Below are 18,300 nucleotides of genomic sequence, written 5' to 3' on the forward strand. Positions count from 1 at the left end.
CATCTTTCTCCCCATCGAGATGCTGTTTCGCTAAGTCATTATTTGTGCCATCATTTGTCTCAGCAGAGGGCTGATGTAGTCGGCAGTAGAAGCTATTAATAGCCTCGAGTTTCTGGGAAAAAATGTAGAGCTTGAATGCAAGTATGCTTGTTTTGTTTGTGTGTATTTGTTTTTTGAGGAAAATTCAACAATAAGAGCAAAAAGAGAAAGCTCTTTACACATTTTAGAAATGAAGCTCCTTTTCTTCGCCTCTTCATGATTTCCAAGGATGTGTTGCTTTTCTTGTTGCTGAATTATGATAAACAATAGTGTAAAAGGAAGATATATTCTAAATAAGCACTTACAGATCTAAGAGCACAATGTCGGTCGTAGTGCCCGCCTCATGAGCACTTCATCCAGGCTTGATAGACACACTCAGGGCAGGAATTCAATGACAAACACACTATGAGCATTGCAGCTGTACTGCTGGCTTTAGACAGACCAAACCAGAATGAGTATCTAGGCCTTCTACAGCAAATATATGCAATTCAGGGAACACTTCCCTGAATGTTTTTAGATTGGGGAGTATAATCGGTATATTGCAGGCATGCACAAAAACCAGTAATGGGTTAAACCAGAGAATTCTCTGAAATGCAGTGAATTTGCTTATAACAGAGAATATATTACAACTGTACAGTCTAATCTCTGCAGTAGCCCAGTTTCAGCTTTCATTTCCTGGGCTAAAATGAGAGAGATAGAGGACTTCTGTTCTGCACTGGATTTCTGTGGTAACTATTCCCGAGGGGTTAATGTCTCTCTGCCTCCCTCCACTGAGGCCTGTACTTATCCTCTCTGCTTCCTACCTTTCTTGGTGATTCATCAGCACAGCCTGGTGCTTCCAGGCTGATGCTTATGTTCTACCAGCACTATTCATGTCCCAGGGCACTCAACAAGCACAGAGCAGGTTCCTTTCAGGTGAGCTGCAGCTATTCAGAGGAGGAAGGACAGGACCAACTATTTTTGTGAATGACACCTATGTCAGAAAAATTAGTTAAGGATGACAACAAAAACTTTATTTGAAAAAATTGTTATGTATTGAAAATATACAGTAGTAACATCAACCTTCTCCTTGACTCTGTCCCTCCCCAAGCACAGGTTAACCCATGAGTGTATCACAGCAACCAGATTGAACAACACTGGTCTCCTTTGTTAGTCCCTCCCAAAGTGTCCAAATTCTGTCATCAGCAAGAAAACAACACACAAAAGACCCACTTCTTTCTGACTCAGTAAGTGTTTAACAAGTCCCAGTCTTCCACAGTGAGGCACAGATGCTTCTGTTTGGAAGTCCTTTCTCTGTCTTGTTCAGCTAAAGCTCTTTTTCTATTGTTCTTTAATTCGTGGCTGCCTGCAACCTCCTTTTTCAAAGGTAAATGGCAATTTTGAACTTTTTCCTTATAAAACTGCAAGTTTCCAGATGCTTTTGTTTCTGGCTCCACCAGCTTGCATTTGACTACTTCCTCTATTCTGTGTGCCTTGCCATCTACAGGAAAAAGAAAATCAAGTTTAGATTTTTGGGAAAAGCAGAATTATGCTGTAAAATGCATGCTTGCATTGCAAATGGTTTTGGCTAAGCCAGCCCGGAATACTGACTGCTATGCTGAAATGTGCATAGGAAAAAATAACATTTCTATTTTGGGCTCAGAATTTTAAGGAGAAAACTGTTATTATCCGTTGCCCTAAGCATTCTGCCATGGTGTGCTTTAAGAGTTATCCAGTAGCCCAACAAACGAAAAGACTCAAACACACTGTAATGTACTTACATAAATGGCTGAAATTGCACACCTGAGATGCTATTTGTACTAAAAATAAAGTATGGAAATATTCCTTGTAGAAAAGAAAACAAACTATGTGGTCTCTATGCAGTTACGTACAGAAGCGCAGAGCCGCCGTTCTGGACCTCAAGTCATCTTGTGGCTTGATGGCCTCCACAACTGCCTGCTCCCACTGCAAGACTGTCTGAAATAACAGTTGAAGGTGTTAAAATGTTTCTTGTAAAATTTAAAGAAATACCCTTGGAAAACACTCTATCCCTCATTCTTTCTTATTCACTGGTTAATTGTCCATAGGGACAATTTCTAGAGAGTAAAACAGACTTAAAACTCCATACCTGTTCTGCCCATCCCTCTGTTTTGCAGTTACTATGGTCAAATTCTTTCAGAGGCACTTTTGAGTGAACCAGGCCTATCCGCATTTGGATCCGCTTAATGACAGCATTAACGTCCTAGTGAAAAGGGAAATAAAGTAGTTAAAGGAGAAGAACATTTGATTACACTTGTCCAGTAAACTTGGACAGATGCTCTTTTACCTTGAGACCTGTTCCAGAAATGTCCAAACAATTCAATTTCTTGAAAGAAAGAAGGTATCCAATTCCAACATCTGTGATTTTAGGGTTACCTGTAGGGTCAAGGAAAGTTAACCAAGTTGCAAGACATGGAGAAAGACGATCAGAATACCAAGAAACGATTTGTTGTTGGGCCTTTTTTCTCTTTTGTACTATGCTTCCATTTTGAGTGAAATACAGTATTATAATACCAATTCTCAAACTATTAAGAATATTTATGTAAGCAGCAAATAGCTGAGACTTCAGGTATGACCTGTGCTTTTTAGAAAGTTGTTGGTGAAATTTGGGGTTGAGTACTTGGCTCATGGGAATCATCAAATTAATTATATTCCTGCAGTATTAAGGAGGATAAATTCTTTATCAGAAGGTTCCTTCTAATATTAAACCACAAAGTACTTACAAGACAAGTCTAACACCAAAAGATTCTCAAGACCCTTTTTCAGTACTCGTACTGGTGCTGTCATTCTGCGAAGGCCTGCATCGGATAACAAGTTGTCTTTCAAGAGAAGCCGTTTCACGCTAGGAGGAAAGATACAGAGTTTGTGGTCCTTATTTCAGAAAGGTTTGCAGGATGTCCTAAAACTGTGTTGGAAGGCTAGGGTGTACTTGAGCCAGCCCTTCAGTCTCCTTTGTTAGCGTTAGTAAAAAGGAGCAAGAAAGAAGCCTAGCTTTGGGGGACTAACAAATGTTTTTATATCGCCTCTGCTAGCTGAACAGAAGCACTCGCTTGACCAGCTCTCCCCAGAGCTCCAGTGACAAACCAATCCTACAGCACAAGCATTTGCTAACATAGACAATACAGTTCTTTATATACTGAAGTTCTTCAAACCAAGGCTGCCAATTTCAAATCCAAGCAAAATTAAAAAAAGAAAAATGCTTGGCAAAAAGGGAGAGAACAGATTTGGTCAGAGATAGGGCAATGATTTTTAAATAAGCAGTGACATACCGCAACACAGATGAACAAAACTCAGGGAAAAACGTAATGCTAAAACATTTTCCAGAGCACTTCAAGAAAAAACCTTGATGCAAATCTTATAGTAACACCGTACCCTCTAATTAGCAGTCATCCTGCCTATTGATTTCAAAATTTTCTACCTTTCAATCTTTAGTATTAGGCAATATTACTATATTTATAATTTTAAATGTTAATTAACTAAATATTCAACCTACTGCTTGCAGAAATCCTCACCTGGTACACTGAGGTTTGGTTAAAAATTTGGCTGATAAAGTTGCATCTTAAAAAAGGAAATAAAAGTGTAAAACTGTTGCGAATGGTTAAGATGCAATTTTTATCCTGGCCAATGGAAGTTAGAAAAAGTTGATTTAATAACTTGAGACAGCAAATTACCTCACACGTTGGTAAGATCTTTTATGATTCAGTATATGCTTCGAATCATGTGTGTTGTGTACAGTAAATCCTGTATTTTGATTACCTCAAGAATGGGGTTTATAAACAACCAAAATCTTCAAACTTACACATTGCTGCCTGTGAAAGTCCTGTAAAGTCACAGCCTGACTCTTTCAACTGCTCAGTAATAGGAAAAGAAAGCTTCATTTTTAGCTGCGTGTCAAGAAATTGGTACCTAGACAGAGCCTCTTTGGTGAGGTGCTCCAGCAGTTCATGTTCATCTCCAAGTTTACAACAGGAGAGATCCAAACACGTCAGCTCCCGGAATGATTTAATTTCTTCTAGCTTTTCAGAGATAACCAGGTATCTGCAAAGAGAGGAAGAAAAAAACCTCTAGGTGTTCAGACATGTATGGTGACACGTATATCCTCCAGTGTCACAAGCACAATGCAGTTCTTTTTTGTAAATATGTGAAAACTGACAGAAATTAGCCACCTATCCTAACTGCACACAACACACCTGAGTTCCCGGTCTTCTGCTTGAACAAATGTCACGGTTTTGCTTTGATTCAAAATATGGGACTAACAATTAAGACTTCAACTTGCAAACATCACAGTTAGGGACTTCTTTACAGATTATTATTGTATTATTTCAGAATAATGCAAAACATATTCCAGTTTACAATCAATCAAGGAAGCGTGTGGATAAACCCAGCTTCATCCAGGTTTAAACTCTACTTCAAATGTACCGGGTTAGCTTGTCAAATGGCAATATTGTACTTTTTATACATGTAAATAAAATGCTTAACTAGAGACAAAAATCCTACAGGACTCCAACTAGAGCTGTGACTACACCCAAGGCAGTAGTTACTCAGTGAGTTATTTTTCAGCTGTGTTTGTTCCCTGACCTCATGCAAATATCCATGCTGGAACTACTCCGTAGGAGGTTTAGAAATGGGAACAAACCACAAATGAATGGCATGCATGAATGTGCAGTAATAAGCACGTAGCAGTCACTACCTCACCCATCTCCCCTGCATTTACTCATTGTCCTCATGGTGAGACAAGCCCCAAATTCTCTAATCTTTTCTGAATTTACATTTTATTCCTCATGGCAAGACAAACCCCAAGATCAGTGTCTTTGTTGCTGAAATAAGGAGTGCTTACTTATCTGATCCCTCAAGGAACATCTCTTTGGCCATAAAGAGGAAATAAAGGGGATTAATATCCTCCTGCTGCAAGTATACCTATCAAACTACCCACCGAACCCCTAAGCTGTGCAAGTCAGCTTTGCGGGAGACAGCATGTGGAATCAGAGCACAAGCCAACTCTTGAGAGATCCTGCTAGCTCAGGGGAGGTGTGAAGAAAAGAGTGGGCTCTTTTAGAAACAAGATTAATCAGAAATCTTAATATCTTACTTCCTGGATCTCAAAGACTTGATACTTATCTCAGCTTTCTGTAATGGCAAAAGATACCAGAGATAACTTTCATTTCTGAATTAATCCCATAAAAAGTATCTGTACCAGAGATAAAAAGGAAGTAGGTTTAAAGGATAAAACAAAGGATAGTGAACCTCTGCTCAGTCCTACTGTGCTCAAAACACTCTTGGCACTTCAGACGATTATGCCTGTACTTTGATTTTAAACTGGATAAACCATCCCTTTCTCAAATGTAGATGGAAGATAGACTGGTTATATTACTGGTGAAGAATTCAGTAGGAGGAGGGCTTTAAAAACATAACCTGGTTTAAAGCTTAGTAAGGCTTTCTTTTAGTGAAAGACAACATGGACATCAATAAGATGGAAAAACTGGCGCTGGGCTCTAATTATAACCTCATTAATTGCATTCAATATGGGGATGGGAACCACAATAAACTAAGGTAAAACCTGCCTGACTTCAAAGCCTATAACTTACCTACAAGACTGGATCTTCTTCTGAGCCCCCCAAATGAAACAGGACAGCAAGCTTATAGTAAATAAACCCAGTATTGTAATTTATCTGTAGTTAGCTAAAGCTTTACAAATCATCCCATGAAATACCTGAGAAGACATTAAACACTCAGATTGATATGGAAGTGCTGATCATTATTGTTAAAAAACAGTTGTAGGTCTAATCTTTCACATAAAAGCCCCTGTTAGCTAACATGGATGTACTCTGTTACCTGTCTTATGATTTGTATCTTAGAATGAAACCAGTAGCTGCACTTCTAGGAAAGGAATGGGACAAAAGGAAGCAAGCAGAAGAGTGAAATAAGGTTTGGGTCATTTAATCAAAATTATGTGGTGTTGTAAACCCAAGAAATTACTTTTTTAAAAATTATTTTTGAGAGAAATCACTTAAGAGAAACTTGTAAGTGTCCTAGCAAAAAGCACTAGTAGATGACAATATGTGTTACTGAACATGCTTACCTATTGCGCAAGCACAATGAACATAGCACCAAATTGCCATAGGCTTCAGTGAACTTCTGTAGAGCTCTCAGTCCCGTTACTGGTTCTGTGAACTTTTGTCTTGCTTCTGCAGCTGAAAAGAGCTTTTCAGCAATCTGCTCTGGGAAACCAATCAACGAGTCAATGTGATCAACGTTGTCAGAAATGTAACCCAGCACTAGGCTGAAGAGAGACTTAGCTGAGTACCGGAGGTTGCCCTCCTTAGTGTACGTGAAGATGAAATGATCAGTCCTCTGCCTCCTTGCCCTATCGTCCTCCCTGTTCATACAAAGCTCCACTGAAAATCCTCTGGGAAACAGCCTAAAAGGTCTTGTTTTGGGGGTGACATTCTGTATGCCGCCTGCACCCTGATTTACCACGTGCAGCTTCCCATTTTCACGCACGTATATTGGCCCAGTATCCCAATGGCTTTCTGAGTGGAGACAGTACGACATGCCCTTCGTCCAGCTCTGCAAAAACAAACCGTAGACAGGTATGGAATAACAACAGACATTGGCAAACGCTACCCAGGGAAGACCCCAAACCCTGGCAGCTCTCATCAATGCTTTGAGCGTGCAAGGTCACATAACCCTGCAGCGCAAGGAAGGCCAGGCTGCATGGAGTGGGGCTGTCAAACCGCAAACACCAGCCAGTGGGAACTGAACCCAGGATGGGCTGGCAGCGAGATGAAGAGCTTGTGCTCTGGCAGGGCCCCATCACTCTCTGCCTGTCAGTGGCCTGGGGCTGGATCCCAGTCCTGCATGGGCACAGGAGCGGGTCTGGGGGCTGTGTGGGAAACAGCCCCCACAGCTTGGCGTGGCTCTGCTGCACGCAGGAGCGAGGAGGAGGAGGGCAAATGGCTGCAGCAGAGCCTGCTGCAGCACGTCCCTCCCTGGGAGGATGGGCAAGCCCTTGGAGCCCCTTCCCAGCCTAGCCCAGTGCCTCTGGGTTGTGATCCAGGGCTCCAGGCAGGGAGCAGGAGGGCACAAACCCTGCCATGGCGGGGGAGGAGGGCAGAGGTGAGGCAGAGTCCTGGGAACAGAGGGGATGGGGGCGATGGAGGGCTGTGTATTGCCAGGAGGAGGGGACAGGGGACTGGTGCAGCCCTGGGGGTGCAGCCCTGGGGGTGCAGCCCTGGGGGTGCGAACCCCACCATGGTTGCGGGGGGGAGAGGGCAGAGGAGGGACGGCCTCCTGGGAGCACAGGGGCTGGAGACTGATGTCCTGCGGGGAGGGAGGGGATCGGGCCCCCCTGGAAGGGGGAAAGGGGTGCTGAGGAGCTGGGAGCTGCCCGGGAAGGGGAGAGGAATAGAGGGGGAGAGGAAGGGGGAAGGGGGACAGGGCAAGGGGAAAATGGTGGGCAAAAGGTGGGGGGAAAGGGGGAAGAGGGGGGGAGGAAGGGAAAGGGGGGGGTGGAAGGGAAAAGAGGGGGAGGAAGGGAAAAGGAGGGGAGGAAGGGAAAAGGAGGGGAGGAAGAGAAAAGAGGGGGAGAAAGAGAAAAGAGGGGGAGAAAGAGGGAGAGAAGGAAGGAAAAGGAGGGTGAGAAGGAGAATGAAGAGTAAGAAGGAGGGGGGAAGGGAGGAGAAATGGGAGAAGAGGGAGAGAAAAGGGGGACGTCTCCCCCCCGTCGCGGGGAGCCGAGGGTCCCGCTCGCACCTACCTGCCTCGGGCGGGGCCGCCCCGTCAGCCGGTCCCGGCTCCGCGTCCCCGCGCCCCCCCCGCAGCGCCTGCGGGCGGAGCCGGGACCGGGGCGGGACCGGGGCGGCGCGGGGCTTGCCGGGACCGGGGAGAGAGGTGTCCCGCCTACCTCGCTCTGCTGCCGGGCTAGCTCCGCGTCCGGCGCCTCCTGCTCTCGCTGGTAGCTGTACTCGGGAGGCACGGCACCTGCCCCGGCATCTGCATCCGCCCCGGCGCCGCCTCCGCCGCGGGGGCTCCGCGAGGCTGCGCGGGCGCTGCGGTCGGTGCCGGTGGGGCCGGGCTGCCGCTCCGCCCGGCGATGAGGGGCACGGACTGGTGCCGGGGCTCGGCGGGGGCCGACGTGCTGCTGGCCACCTCCGGCGACGAGCAGCACCCCGCGGCGAGCGTGGCCGATGGGTGAGCGCCGCGCACGGCCCGTCGAGGGGAACGGCCGGCGGAGCTTTAGAGATCGGGAAACGGCTCTTCTGGCCCGGGAACGGGGGAGTCCCCGACCCTGGAGGTGTTTAAAAGACGAGAGCGTGTCGCGCTTGGAGACATGGTTCTAGTGGCGGACTTGGAGCAACCTATAAGTGGTGATCTTAGAGCGACCTTTCAGTGCCTGAAGGGGCTACAGGAGAGCTGGGGAGGGGCTGTTCCCAAAGGCTTGTGGAGACGGGACGAGGGGGAGCAGCTATAAATGGAGAGGGGCAGATTTAGACTGGACATTAGGAAGAATTTCTTCACCATCAGGGTGGTGAGGCACTGGCACAGGTTGCCCAGGGAGGCTGTGGCTGCCCCATCCCTGGAGGCGTTCGAGACCCGGTTGGATGGGGCGTTGGGCAGCCTGATCCAGTGGGATATCCCTGCCCATGGCAGGGGGGTTGGAACTGGATGGGCTTTAAGGACCCTTCTAACCCAAACTATTCTGTGACTCAGCAGAGTTGGATCAATTGTTGGACTTGATGATCTTAAAGGTCTTTTCCAACCAAAACCATTCTGTGACTCTGACGCAGTTTAGTGGGCACAGTGGTGGTGTGTTGATGGTTGGACTCTTATCTTGGAAGTCTTTTCCAACCTTCAACGATTCAATGACTCTCTGATCATTGAACTCTTTTCTGGGACCCCCATCGTTTGTGAGGCATTCTGTGGTGCTGCTCAGCCACAAAGCCTGAATGTTACAGTAATTAATGCCTCCACAAAGCTCCCCCCTTGTTGTACAGAATTTTGCTTAAAACACCCTAAATAAAAACGGCTTTGCAGCTTTTTCCTTTCTTCTTGTGATAAATGTACTGGTGGTGGGGTTGTCATTTTTTCTCCACAGGCGTTCAGAAACTTTTTGGATGACAACAGGGATGTTCCCACAGGAATTCATTGTTGGTTTTCCCAAATGCATCAAAATCAGCAAAGTCACAATCCAGTGTTATTTGGGTAAGGCTTGATGTGTTGCAGTAGCTAATATGTACTGTGTCAGCATGTGTGCCTGTGTCTGGCAGTAAATTCTTACCACAGTGTCATACTCTGAGAGCTTGCGAGTGTGAAGCCTCCTAAAAAAAGAGAAGAGAATGCTCAGAGGAAATCTTATAGCGGCCTTCCAGTACCTGAAGGGGGCCTACGGGAAAGCTGGAGAGGGGCTATTCATAAAGGCTTGTGGTGACAGGACGAGAGGGAAGTGGTATAAACTACAGAGGGGCAGATTTAGACTAGACATTAGGAAGAATTTCTTCACCATGAGAGTGGTGAGGCACTGGCACAGGTTGCCAAGGGAAGTTGTGGCTGCCCCATCCCTGGAGGTGTTCAACGCCAGGTTGGATGGGGTGTTGGGCAGCCTAATTTAGTGGGATGTCCCTGCCCATGGCAGGGGGGTTGGAACTGGATGGGCTTTAAGGTCCCTTCCAACCCAAACTATTCTATGATTCTATGACTCTGTAAGTAGCCACTTTTAAAAGGTTCATAAAGATTTGACTTCACAAAGCAATCATCCTTCACATCCAAAGTTTCTCTTAAATAAATCAGAAAAAGATGGAAAAGTTACCCCACCTGCATTTGTTCTTATAACACCTTGTATTGAGTTTATAATTAACTGTTCTGTTACACAGCGGTAGATGGGACTGCAATACTTACTCTCTTTGTGATTTATTTTGAATATTGATTTTTACAATTTTGTAGGACAGAACTCTCTTAGTCTTCCTGTCTTAGAAAATGTGAAGGAAAATGTGAGTTCCAAAACAGAAGGAACTGTTACAAGGTCAGAGCATGGAGATGGGAGCTTGACCATTAGCAAAGGCTATGCAAAAGAGTAAAAAACTTGTCATTGTTTGTCCAGCCTGGAGCATGAGGGTGGTGGTTGTATTGCAGTTCTGCCCCATAAGTTAGAGAAAGAATGGATTGGTTAATGCTTTTAAAGTGAAAAGTGATGGAATAAATATAATTATCAATAAAGAATCAGAATTTGTGTTGAAATATTAAATGTATATGTATTTTAGTGCGGACCTTAAGGATTGAAAGAAGTGTATCGAAAGACCCAGTAGATTTTGAACAGTGCGTTGAAAAAGGTAGGAATCTGAAGCAGCAGGGATTTTGTGGAAATGATGTTGATCTTTTTCAATGACTTGTTCTAACCCCATGTCTATTTCTTGAGTAGTCAAGTGTTGCTTAATGTTTATCTTATTAGAGATTAATGTAATAGTAACATTTAAATGAAGTTTGTGGACACTGCTGGTCTGTATAGCAGTTTGGAAATGTAAAATGCCATACAAGGGCTAAAGGCACTGCTTGTGCACTTGCTTTTATGTTCCAGAAAGTAAAAATATACTTAGCATAATAGACTGCCGCTTCCTGCATTGTTTGTTTGGTTTGGTTTTGTTCTTTTTTAAATGCCTCTTGGGTGACATTTTATGAAACAGTGTAAAAGTGGGATGTACATACACTGGGATATTGCAAAAAGTATTTGTAAAAAAAAAAAAAGCAAGCTCAGTTTCTATAGGCAGTGCAAGTTCATGGTCCTTAAGGTCTTCTGAACTCTGAAGTTCATAATGTTGCACATTATTCTTCATTATTTTCTTTAAAACATGTTTTCTAGATTTGCAACACACGGAAGGACAAGTTCAAATGGAGGAGTTTCCGGTGAGTATTTACAGTGTACATCAGTAGTGGTGCATGATCTGGGGAAAAACTGGGGAAAAAGAATGAAAACCCAAAATATGTACTTACTTACAATTATTGCTAAGTTGATGTTAGATACAGGAATTTGTAGATCATAGTATGAAATTGCACTTCCCAACTCTCCTGTGTAGATTACAGTATGATATTGCGCCTGGCTACTGCTACTGGCTATGTGAAAATGCTCTTTCCAGAAGTGTGGCAACCTTTCCTCCTTCAACTGCTGCCTTTAAGGCTGCAGTATTCAACAGGCATAGGACTTCTTTGAATTGCTTTCATCTAAACAAACTCTGAAGCTGGCTAGATGTATTGAAAGAGCTTGATTTATATCTAATTCAAAAACAGACACAGAAGTATCTAGATCCTTCTATCTAACAAACTTCTGCAAATGCTGTTTGATAGTTATGTTACTACAGAGAATGCAATAACATTGGGTTTTTCCTTCTACAGCTTCCTGATCTCCAAGCCACTTACTTGCGTTTCATCATCAAATCTGCCTTTGACCACTTTGTGGCGGTGCACCAGGTGACAGCAGAGGGCACAGCAGAAAACACTTAAATCCAGCTTAAATTTGTACCTGTTTTTTATATATATATATATATATATATATATAAAGAAGTTATCTTTTGATACCTGTAGCACATAGAATATTTATTATTAAAACCTTGTATTAAAATGGGTTTTGAAGGCATGGATATAGTATGTATTCCCCACCAGTTTAATTTATGTAATGTGCTACTCTTGTCAATTGTAGTACCAATTTTTACCCTAGAACGCTTGAACGTAAATGAGCCCATTTAAATTAGTATGTTTATGTCAGGCTTTATTTATATACGAATCAAAACTCAATTTCCTGTAAAATATTTCCCTTGCACTTTGAGTTAAATTGGAAAAAGTTGTGAAATACTTGAAAAAGGAGAATATAGAATCATAGAATAGAAGAGGTATAACTTCCTACTGTCAAACAAGTCTTTCAGAAGTTCTTAAATTGGTACTTTCTCATCAGCTCAGACTGTTCAAGATTAATAGGATGAATATAAAAGTCTACTGATGCCTAGAAATTACTGGGGGGAGCAGAGAAGGACATAATCGGAAGCCATATGAAGTGCTCTGATAGATTTTTTAATAAATGCCATCAATCCCTTGTTTCTGTAAATATTTTCTACAATCGGGTCATAGCCGCCTGTGCTTTATGCCATGACTGTCATAAACAAATATTAATAGAAACAAATGTTGATAGTGATTGTCTTACTTGGAAGCCTTTTGAAGACAGTGAAAGGGTACACTTTAGGAAAATGGTAGGTATACAAGAGAATCTCAATAATGTGAAATCAGTTGTTTTGCATGCCAGTTGACTTCTGCAAATGTTACCACCCCTCAAGTTTTTACTGCACGATATTGCTTACAGATGTAAATGTTGATATCTAGTCCAAACAGCTCAAGGGACTCCGCCACTGTTCATGACTGCATGTGGTATAAGCATACGAAGAGACTACAGTGCAGTAGTTGCGGTTATAGTGATGAGCCTGGAAAACCTCTACATGCGCACGTAATGAACATTACAGATGCTCTTTAGAGGCACATACATCATCTTTCTTGTCTCTCTTGTTATTTTTAAATTCCCTTTTTTTTTTTTTCCTTCTTACACATATGTTTGTGAAAACTTATTCATTGAGCTTTTTTATTCCAATAATCTTTACTCTGAAGTCCTCTTCTCTTCTATTTCAGTTTTTCCAGGATGGCACGTATTTCCTGGGGGTGGTAATTCCAAGGCCCCACTCCACCCTGCAAAGGCAATAACATTATATCGTGATGCTCCAGTACACGAAGCCAGGGTCCTTTAGAGCACAGCAGCTGCCCCAGGACTGTGGGCAGGTGTGCTTGGGCTTCCTTTGTGTGGCACCCAGCAAGTGGGGGAACGTGTATGCACAGGTTACACCCTGGGGTAACTGGGGCAGGGCCAATTTCTGGATCCTGGAGCTGGAAAGTGTTCCTGGATCTCACAGCTTAGATGTACCTAGGTTTCCTAATGAGCCAAAAGATAAATATTTGAGCAAGACTGAGGTGTACATCAAATATGTACATTATAAAGGCCCTAACTGGTTTTGCTGCAAGTCCTTTTCTCTCCACAGTTACAGTGAATTGTGAAAATTTTAGCTCTGAAACAGAATGAGGTACTGACTGTTAAATGTAAACCACTCTCAAATTATTTTTAAATATAAAAGCCTCACTATAATCTGCTCATTATTATCATTGGTATTTTTTTTACCTTGTAGATGACCTTCCCTCTTTGAAGCAGGTACAGTCGTTCTGGCAGTGCAGCATATTTTGAACTGCTTAGGTTTTCCATAGTGTCTAAAACCACTGGGCATAAAGGATTATTTTTCTGAAGAAATTGTGCAGCAGTTTTTCGATCTTCAAGGCTTCTGTGATTTTTAATAACAATATTGTTTTTAAAAGCCCATCCATCTAGAACAGATGAGAAAGGGATTTAGCAAGGAACACCTTTAGGAGGTTTTGAGGGTGGGGATGCACTGTACCACATTAAAAGAATACTGCAATTTACTCCTAACACCAAAACTTGCCATGAAATGAAAGCCCCCCCTCAGAGTGTGACAGTGCTACAGCTTTTCAAAGAAATAGTCCTAAGATCAACATTTTCCTTTTAATTTGGACAAACTGTATTTCCCCCTTGTCCTGGACTCAGAAATATTTGATGTAGTTTAGCTGAAATTTAAATCAGCCCTAGGAAGATACCACATGGGGGAAGTATATCCTACCTGGGTAAGGTTTGTTAAAATTATTGGCATGGTGGAGGGGATTTTAAAATGCTAAGTAGTGCTATTGGCTATTATTTAGCATAGTCTCAACAATAGAATCGTTCCTTCTGTTTCATTCTACTCAATAAGCCTAAAAATCAGAATTTCTCATCTGTGAGAAGTGAAACATTTCAGGTAGGGCATGCCTGCTTTTTTTTCAGAAATGCACAGGCACATATTTGCACACAGCCCTTCCTAGTACAGTAGGGACCAGTAAAAGGGTTTGATGACTGAGTTAGTATTTGTTTCACAACTACTGGAATTGATGCATTTTTAGAAAACTTGAAAACTGTAAATGGTAGGTTTTAGAAAACCACCTTAACCCTGGGACAAAATCAGTGCCAATGTGTTACTTAGAGGCCAGTGTAGACAGAAGACTGTATAGTGTGTATATAGCTGAACTTGTCAAATTGGAGTCTATATCCTGTTCTTGAGATGTGTTGAAAATGAGTTGTTTTTTTTTTTAAAAAAATACATGTAACATGCTGGCATTGTACATTTCACCTTTGTTCTATTAAGTGCTTTTGGTTTTCCTTCCAAAAGGAGCCCTACTAACACTGAGAAGAAGTTTTGTAAATATGTAAGCATTTTCTTCACTTCACAGAGATGAGCATCTGCATCAGGAGTACCTTGGTGTGAAGTCAGATGTGTGAGTAAAATCTTCGGAGAATCAGAGACATAAACTAGTGTATAGATGAGGTGTTGCTGCTTTTGATTTGAGGGAGATTTCCTTCCTGTTTGCCATTCCTTTCTTTGCTAACTAACTTTTCTTCCTAAAGGTAATGAATGATGTGTTTGATGTTTTGCTAGGTATGACTGTGATATTTGTACTGTACCTACTGCATGAGCTTCTTCAATGTAGATGACAAGGAAATCTGCTATTGAGCCAAAGTCTTTGATGAGCTTGTTGAACTCATCAAATTTTAACATAAACGAAGGTCAGGTGCAGCTTCCAAAATTCAGGATTAAAGGTCTGTTATCTGGAAAAAAAAATGGGACAGTTTGTGGTTAAATCAGTGCTGAGAAAATTAAATGAATGCACTGAGTTGAGCCTCTGCCACAGTTTCCTGGACAACAGTAGGTAAGTCACCCCATAACTTCCTTCTTAGGACATTAAAATCAGCAGCAGAATATCCACGTCTATGCAAAATGGGCATAAAGATGCTTTCTTGTCCCCAGCCTGGCTCTGACCTGTGCCAGATCCAGCAATAAGCTGAACCAAGGGGGACTCCTTCCTTTACAAAGCCCAGCAAAGCAGGAGGCATGGTGCAGTCGCATGGCTTCTCTTGTCCTCAGCACGAGAGCCAGTTCTCAGCTTACCAGCATTTTGGGATAGGGAACTGATTGAAAATGGATGTACAGCAGGTATCACACCACAGTCTCCCTGAGATCCACCGTAGGAAGGGACTTCAGAAATGCTAACCACTGTCACCTGTGGGGTGTTTCAAAAGACAGAGGTCCAGGGATGGACATACAAGCACAGAGTCCTAATGCGTTTTAATGAACTCAGTGACCATGTGCTGCTGTTTTTTCAGAAGTGTCAGTTCAAGCAGAGCTAAGTGGAAGCTGCAGACTTTTCAGTCATGCATCACAGGTTTTCGTGGTTTCCGTGTATCCTGTAATTTGCCATCCAAACAGAGCTCTGGTTATATATTACTTAACTAATGTTACACAAGCCACTGGAAAAATATCTATGTGGTTGCTTACAAATTAACGTGATACATGCCCACAGGTGTTAGCAGCTGTTTGCAAGGCCTCAGTTTAAGAGAACTTCCAGGATTTTTAAGCACCTCTTTTAATCTGCGATTGTGCTAAGTTATCTGAAATTTGTTAAAGAGCTGCTTCTGTCTGGATTTAACTTCAAAAACTGCTGCTAACATAGATCCACATCGTAAAGAAACTAATACGAAGGGTACCTCCCTGTAGATATTGTGTATCTCCTTTCCAAATGCATCCTGTTTTCTAAACAAATATACATAACAAATTAAAAAAGCAGAATTAGAGAAGGATGTATTCCCCCCCGTGGGGAGAGAGACTGCAGCTTAATGATTAATTCTGCCTTCTACAGAGATCTCCGTGGGAGGCAGCAGACAAAGTACAAAGCAGCTACTTTTTCTTCTGCTTTATTTCTAGCCACTTTGAATTTGGAGAAAAAAACACCTTGTTCTTTCTAGGCTCTAGGCTGGCTAAGGGAGGTGGTGCAGGGCTTCCTGTCTGTACAGGGAATGACAGCCACCATTCATGAATCACTGCACGCTGTTCCGATTCTGGGTCTTCTCTACCTAAAATAATTATCTTGGCTTTCAGTGAAGAGGTATATCCAGGCAGAGACAGCTTTTGCCAGAGCTTGCTGGCATGAAAGGTGTATTGTAGCCAGGATGATAAAAACAACCTGGTTTTTTTTTAAATCAAGAGGCAAACAGCTGGCATGAATGTGCTACACCCTTCCCATCAAATGGATGCACTTAGTCTGGCCATCTTTGTCATGTGCTCTTATGCCAGCTGCCTGTCTCTGTTCCCTCAGCAGCCTTTTCTCCTCATTTCTCAGCACACCAAATCCATCCACAGGCTGATTTACTGACCTTGCATGAAATCAAAGAGGTGACGAACTTCCCCATTGTGAGTCACCACTGGTGTGTTGGGAGCAGGACATCCCTCGTGGGCTTCATCCTCCAGCCTCTTCCACTTCACCTTCAGCACAAAGAGCAAATACTTGAAGCTGAAAAAAGTTGGACCCCAGTTGTCATAGCTGAACTTCGGATTCTGATTCATTCTGCTCTTTTCACCCTGTTTTAGGATGTATCTTTTCATGGCATTAGGGAACAGTATCATCAGAGTTTTGCCAATAACAACACATGCAGTAACTTGCAGGAAGATAAAGATCTTTTGTAGGAAAACCCTGATGCTGAACATGGTGGTAGAAGTGGTCTGACTCCTTCAAACAGGAGCACTGTGTGATGGCAGGGGCAAAGGTAGAGGGTGAGGAAAAATGTTCACGTGTTTGACCAGATTTCTGCCTTGCATGCTGTCACCTCTCCATGGACTTTGGTGTCTGCGTAAGCGAGGAGCCTGTCAGCTGTGCGGTCTCCATCTACACCAAAGGCACGGGGTACAGTGATTGAAAGATTTCTGGCAGTGACTGCACAGATATGAGGCTTATTCACAAATACATTGTGTATTTTACTAATGAAAGGAGCTGAATGAGGATGTTCCTGGAACTGCAAACTAAAAGTACGACTAACATTAACAGTACCCCTCTATTCCTCTCTTGTGAAACATCATCTGGAGGATTGTGTCCAGTTCTGGAATCCTCAATGTAAGGATAAGGAGCTGTTGGAACGGGTCCAGAGGAGGGCTACAAAGATGATCGGAGGGCTGGAGCACCTCTCATACAAGGACAGGCTGAGAGAGTTGGGGTTGTTCAGCCTGGAGAAGAGAAGGCTCCGAGGAGATCTTATAGCGACCTTCCAGTACCTGAAGGAGAGGTACAAGAAAGCTGCAGAAGGACTGTTTACAAAGGCTTGTAGTGATAGGACTAGGGTCAATGGGTATAAACTGGAGAGGGGCAGATTTAGACAACATAAGGAGGAATTTCTTCACAAGGAGAGTGGTGAGGCACTGGCACAGGTTGCCCAGGGAAGTTGTGGCTGCCCCGTCCCTGGAGGTGTTCAAGGCCAGGTTGGATGGGCCTTGGGCAGCCTGATCTGGTTGGAGGTGTCCCTGCCCATGGCAGGGGGGCTGGAATTAGATGGTCTTTAAGGTCCCTTCCAACCCAAACTATTCTCTGATTCTGCCCGAGGGTCCGCTCCTGAAGCAGTTTGCATTTACACCCTGCACACGCTAGGCTTGGAGTGTGCATAGTTTTACACGGGACCATTGATGCCATCACTTGGGACCTTGGATCGATGCAGCCCTTTGTGTTTTGCATGTGTTATGCGAACAGTGCCCTGTTCATGCAGCTCTGCCTCCTTCGATGCCCGCTGCACGTTGTCATTTGTCACTTTGGGGCTGGAAGCATCCCCTAAAAATACTCATACTCTAGTTTTTGTAATAGATAAAAATATAAATTATAAAAATCTACAATATACCGGTATAAGAGAATGCACGACCGTGTACCGATCTGTGTGACCTGGGCGTGTGTACATGTACGCATACGTGTCCCGAGCGTCCTGCCCTGCCCACGGCGGGCGCTTTACGGGGGGGCGGAGGCGGAAGCACGGCGCGGCCTCCGATTGGCCAACTCCGGTTCCGTCAGCCAGAGGGGCGGGGATAAGGGAACGGCGGAGCTGCTGATTGGCTGCGGCCGCGAAAGAGGAAGCACGGCTCGGGCTCTGATTGGTCATCTTAATGTCTGTCCCCCAGAGGGGCGGGAGGAAGCGAGCGGCGGAGCTGCTGATTGGCCGCGGCCCGGACTGGTTAAGCGGGAGGCGGAAGCGGAAGCACGGCGCGGTCTCTGATTGGTCCGCTCAGTGGCCGTGGCGCCGGGGGGGGC

General features: G+C 43.8%; 3 protein-coding genes across 5 annotated transcripts; 1 reads left to right on the forward strand and 2 right to left on the reverse strand.

Moving 5' to 3' along the window:
• Positions 1-1,030: 1,030 nt before the first annotated feature.
• LRRC42 (leucine rich repeat containing 42) lies at positions 1,031-7,891 on the reverse strand. The gene is made up of 8 exons (XM_054073846.1): positions 7,814-7,891; positions 6,137-6,624; positions 3,964-4,095; positions 2,781-2,899; positions 2,345-2,433; positions 2,147-2,260; positions 1,911-1,995; positions 1,031-1,519 (listed from the first exon to the last, which is right to left on the reverse strand). Exons 2-8 carry the CDS (start codon positions 6,607-6,609, stop codon positions 1,263-1,265), a joined length of 1,269 nt encoding a protein of 422 aa, XP_053929821.1. The 5' UTR covers positions 6,610-6,624; positions 7,814-7,891; the 3' UTR covers positions 1,031-1,262.
• A 27-nt stretch (positions 7,892-7,918) lies between these two features.
• On the forward strand, positions 7,919-11,658 carry IFT25 (intraflagellar transport 25). Of its 2 annotated transcripts, none has more exons than XM_054073852.1 (5): positions 7,919-8,247; positions 9,152-9,258; positions 10,314-10,382; positions 10,910-10,953; positions 11,440-11,658. In XM_054073852.1, the coding sequence occupies exons 1-5, from the start codon at positions 8,150-8,152 to the stop codon at positions 11,545-11,547; spliced, it is 426 nt and encodes a 141-aa protein (XP_053929827.1). In that variant the 5' UTR covers positions 7,919-8,149; the 3' UTR covers positions 11,548-11,658. The 2 variants fall into 2 exon arrangements, with proteins under 2 accessions (XP_053929827.1, XP_053929826.1); XM_054073851.1 differs by having other exon boundaries at positions 8,105-8,350.
• Positions 11,659-11,795: 137 nt separating this feature from the next.
• DIO1 (iodothyronine deiodinase 1) lies at positions 11,796-16,799 on the reverse strand. 2 transcript variants are annotated; one of them, XR_008451132.1, is made up of 4 exons: positions 16,391-16,799; positions 14,649-14,788; positions 13,259-13,458; positions 11,796-12,774 (listed from the first exon to the last, which is right to left on the reverse strand). XR_008451132.1 is itself a non-coding variant. In XM_009560673.2 (4 exons), the coding sequence occupies exons 1-4, from the start codon at positions 16,719-16,721 to the stop codon at positions 12,709-12,711; spliced, it is 741 nt and encodes a 246-aa protein (XP_009558968.2). In that variant the 5' UTR covers positions 16,722-16,796; the 3' UTR covers positions 11,796-12,708. The 2 variants fall into 2 exon arrangements, 1 of the variants encoding a protein (XP_009558968.2); XM_009560673.2 differs by having other exon boundaries at positions 14,645-14,788; positions 16,391-16,796.
• Positions 16,800-18,300: the final 1,501 nt, after the last annotated feature.

The sequence above is a fragment of the Cuculus canorus genome, chromosome 8 (assembly GCF_017976375.1).
Source record: "Cuculus canorus isolate bCucCan1 chromosome 8, bCucCan1.pri, whole genome shotgun sequence".
Taxonomy (NCBI): domain Eukaryota; kingdom Metazoa; phylum Chordata; class Aves; order Cuculiformes; family Cuculidae; genus Cuculus; species Cuculus canorus.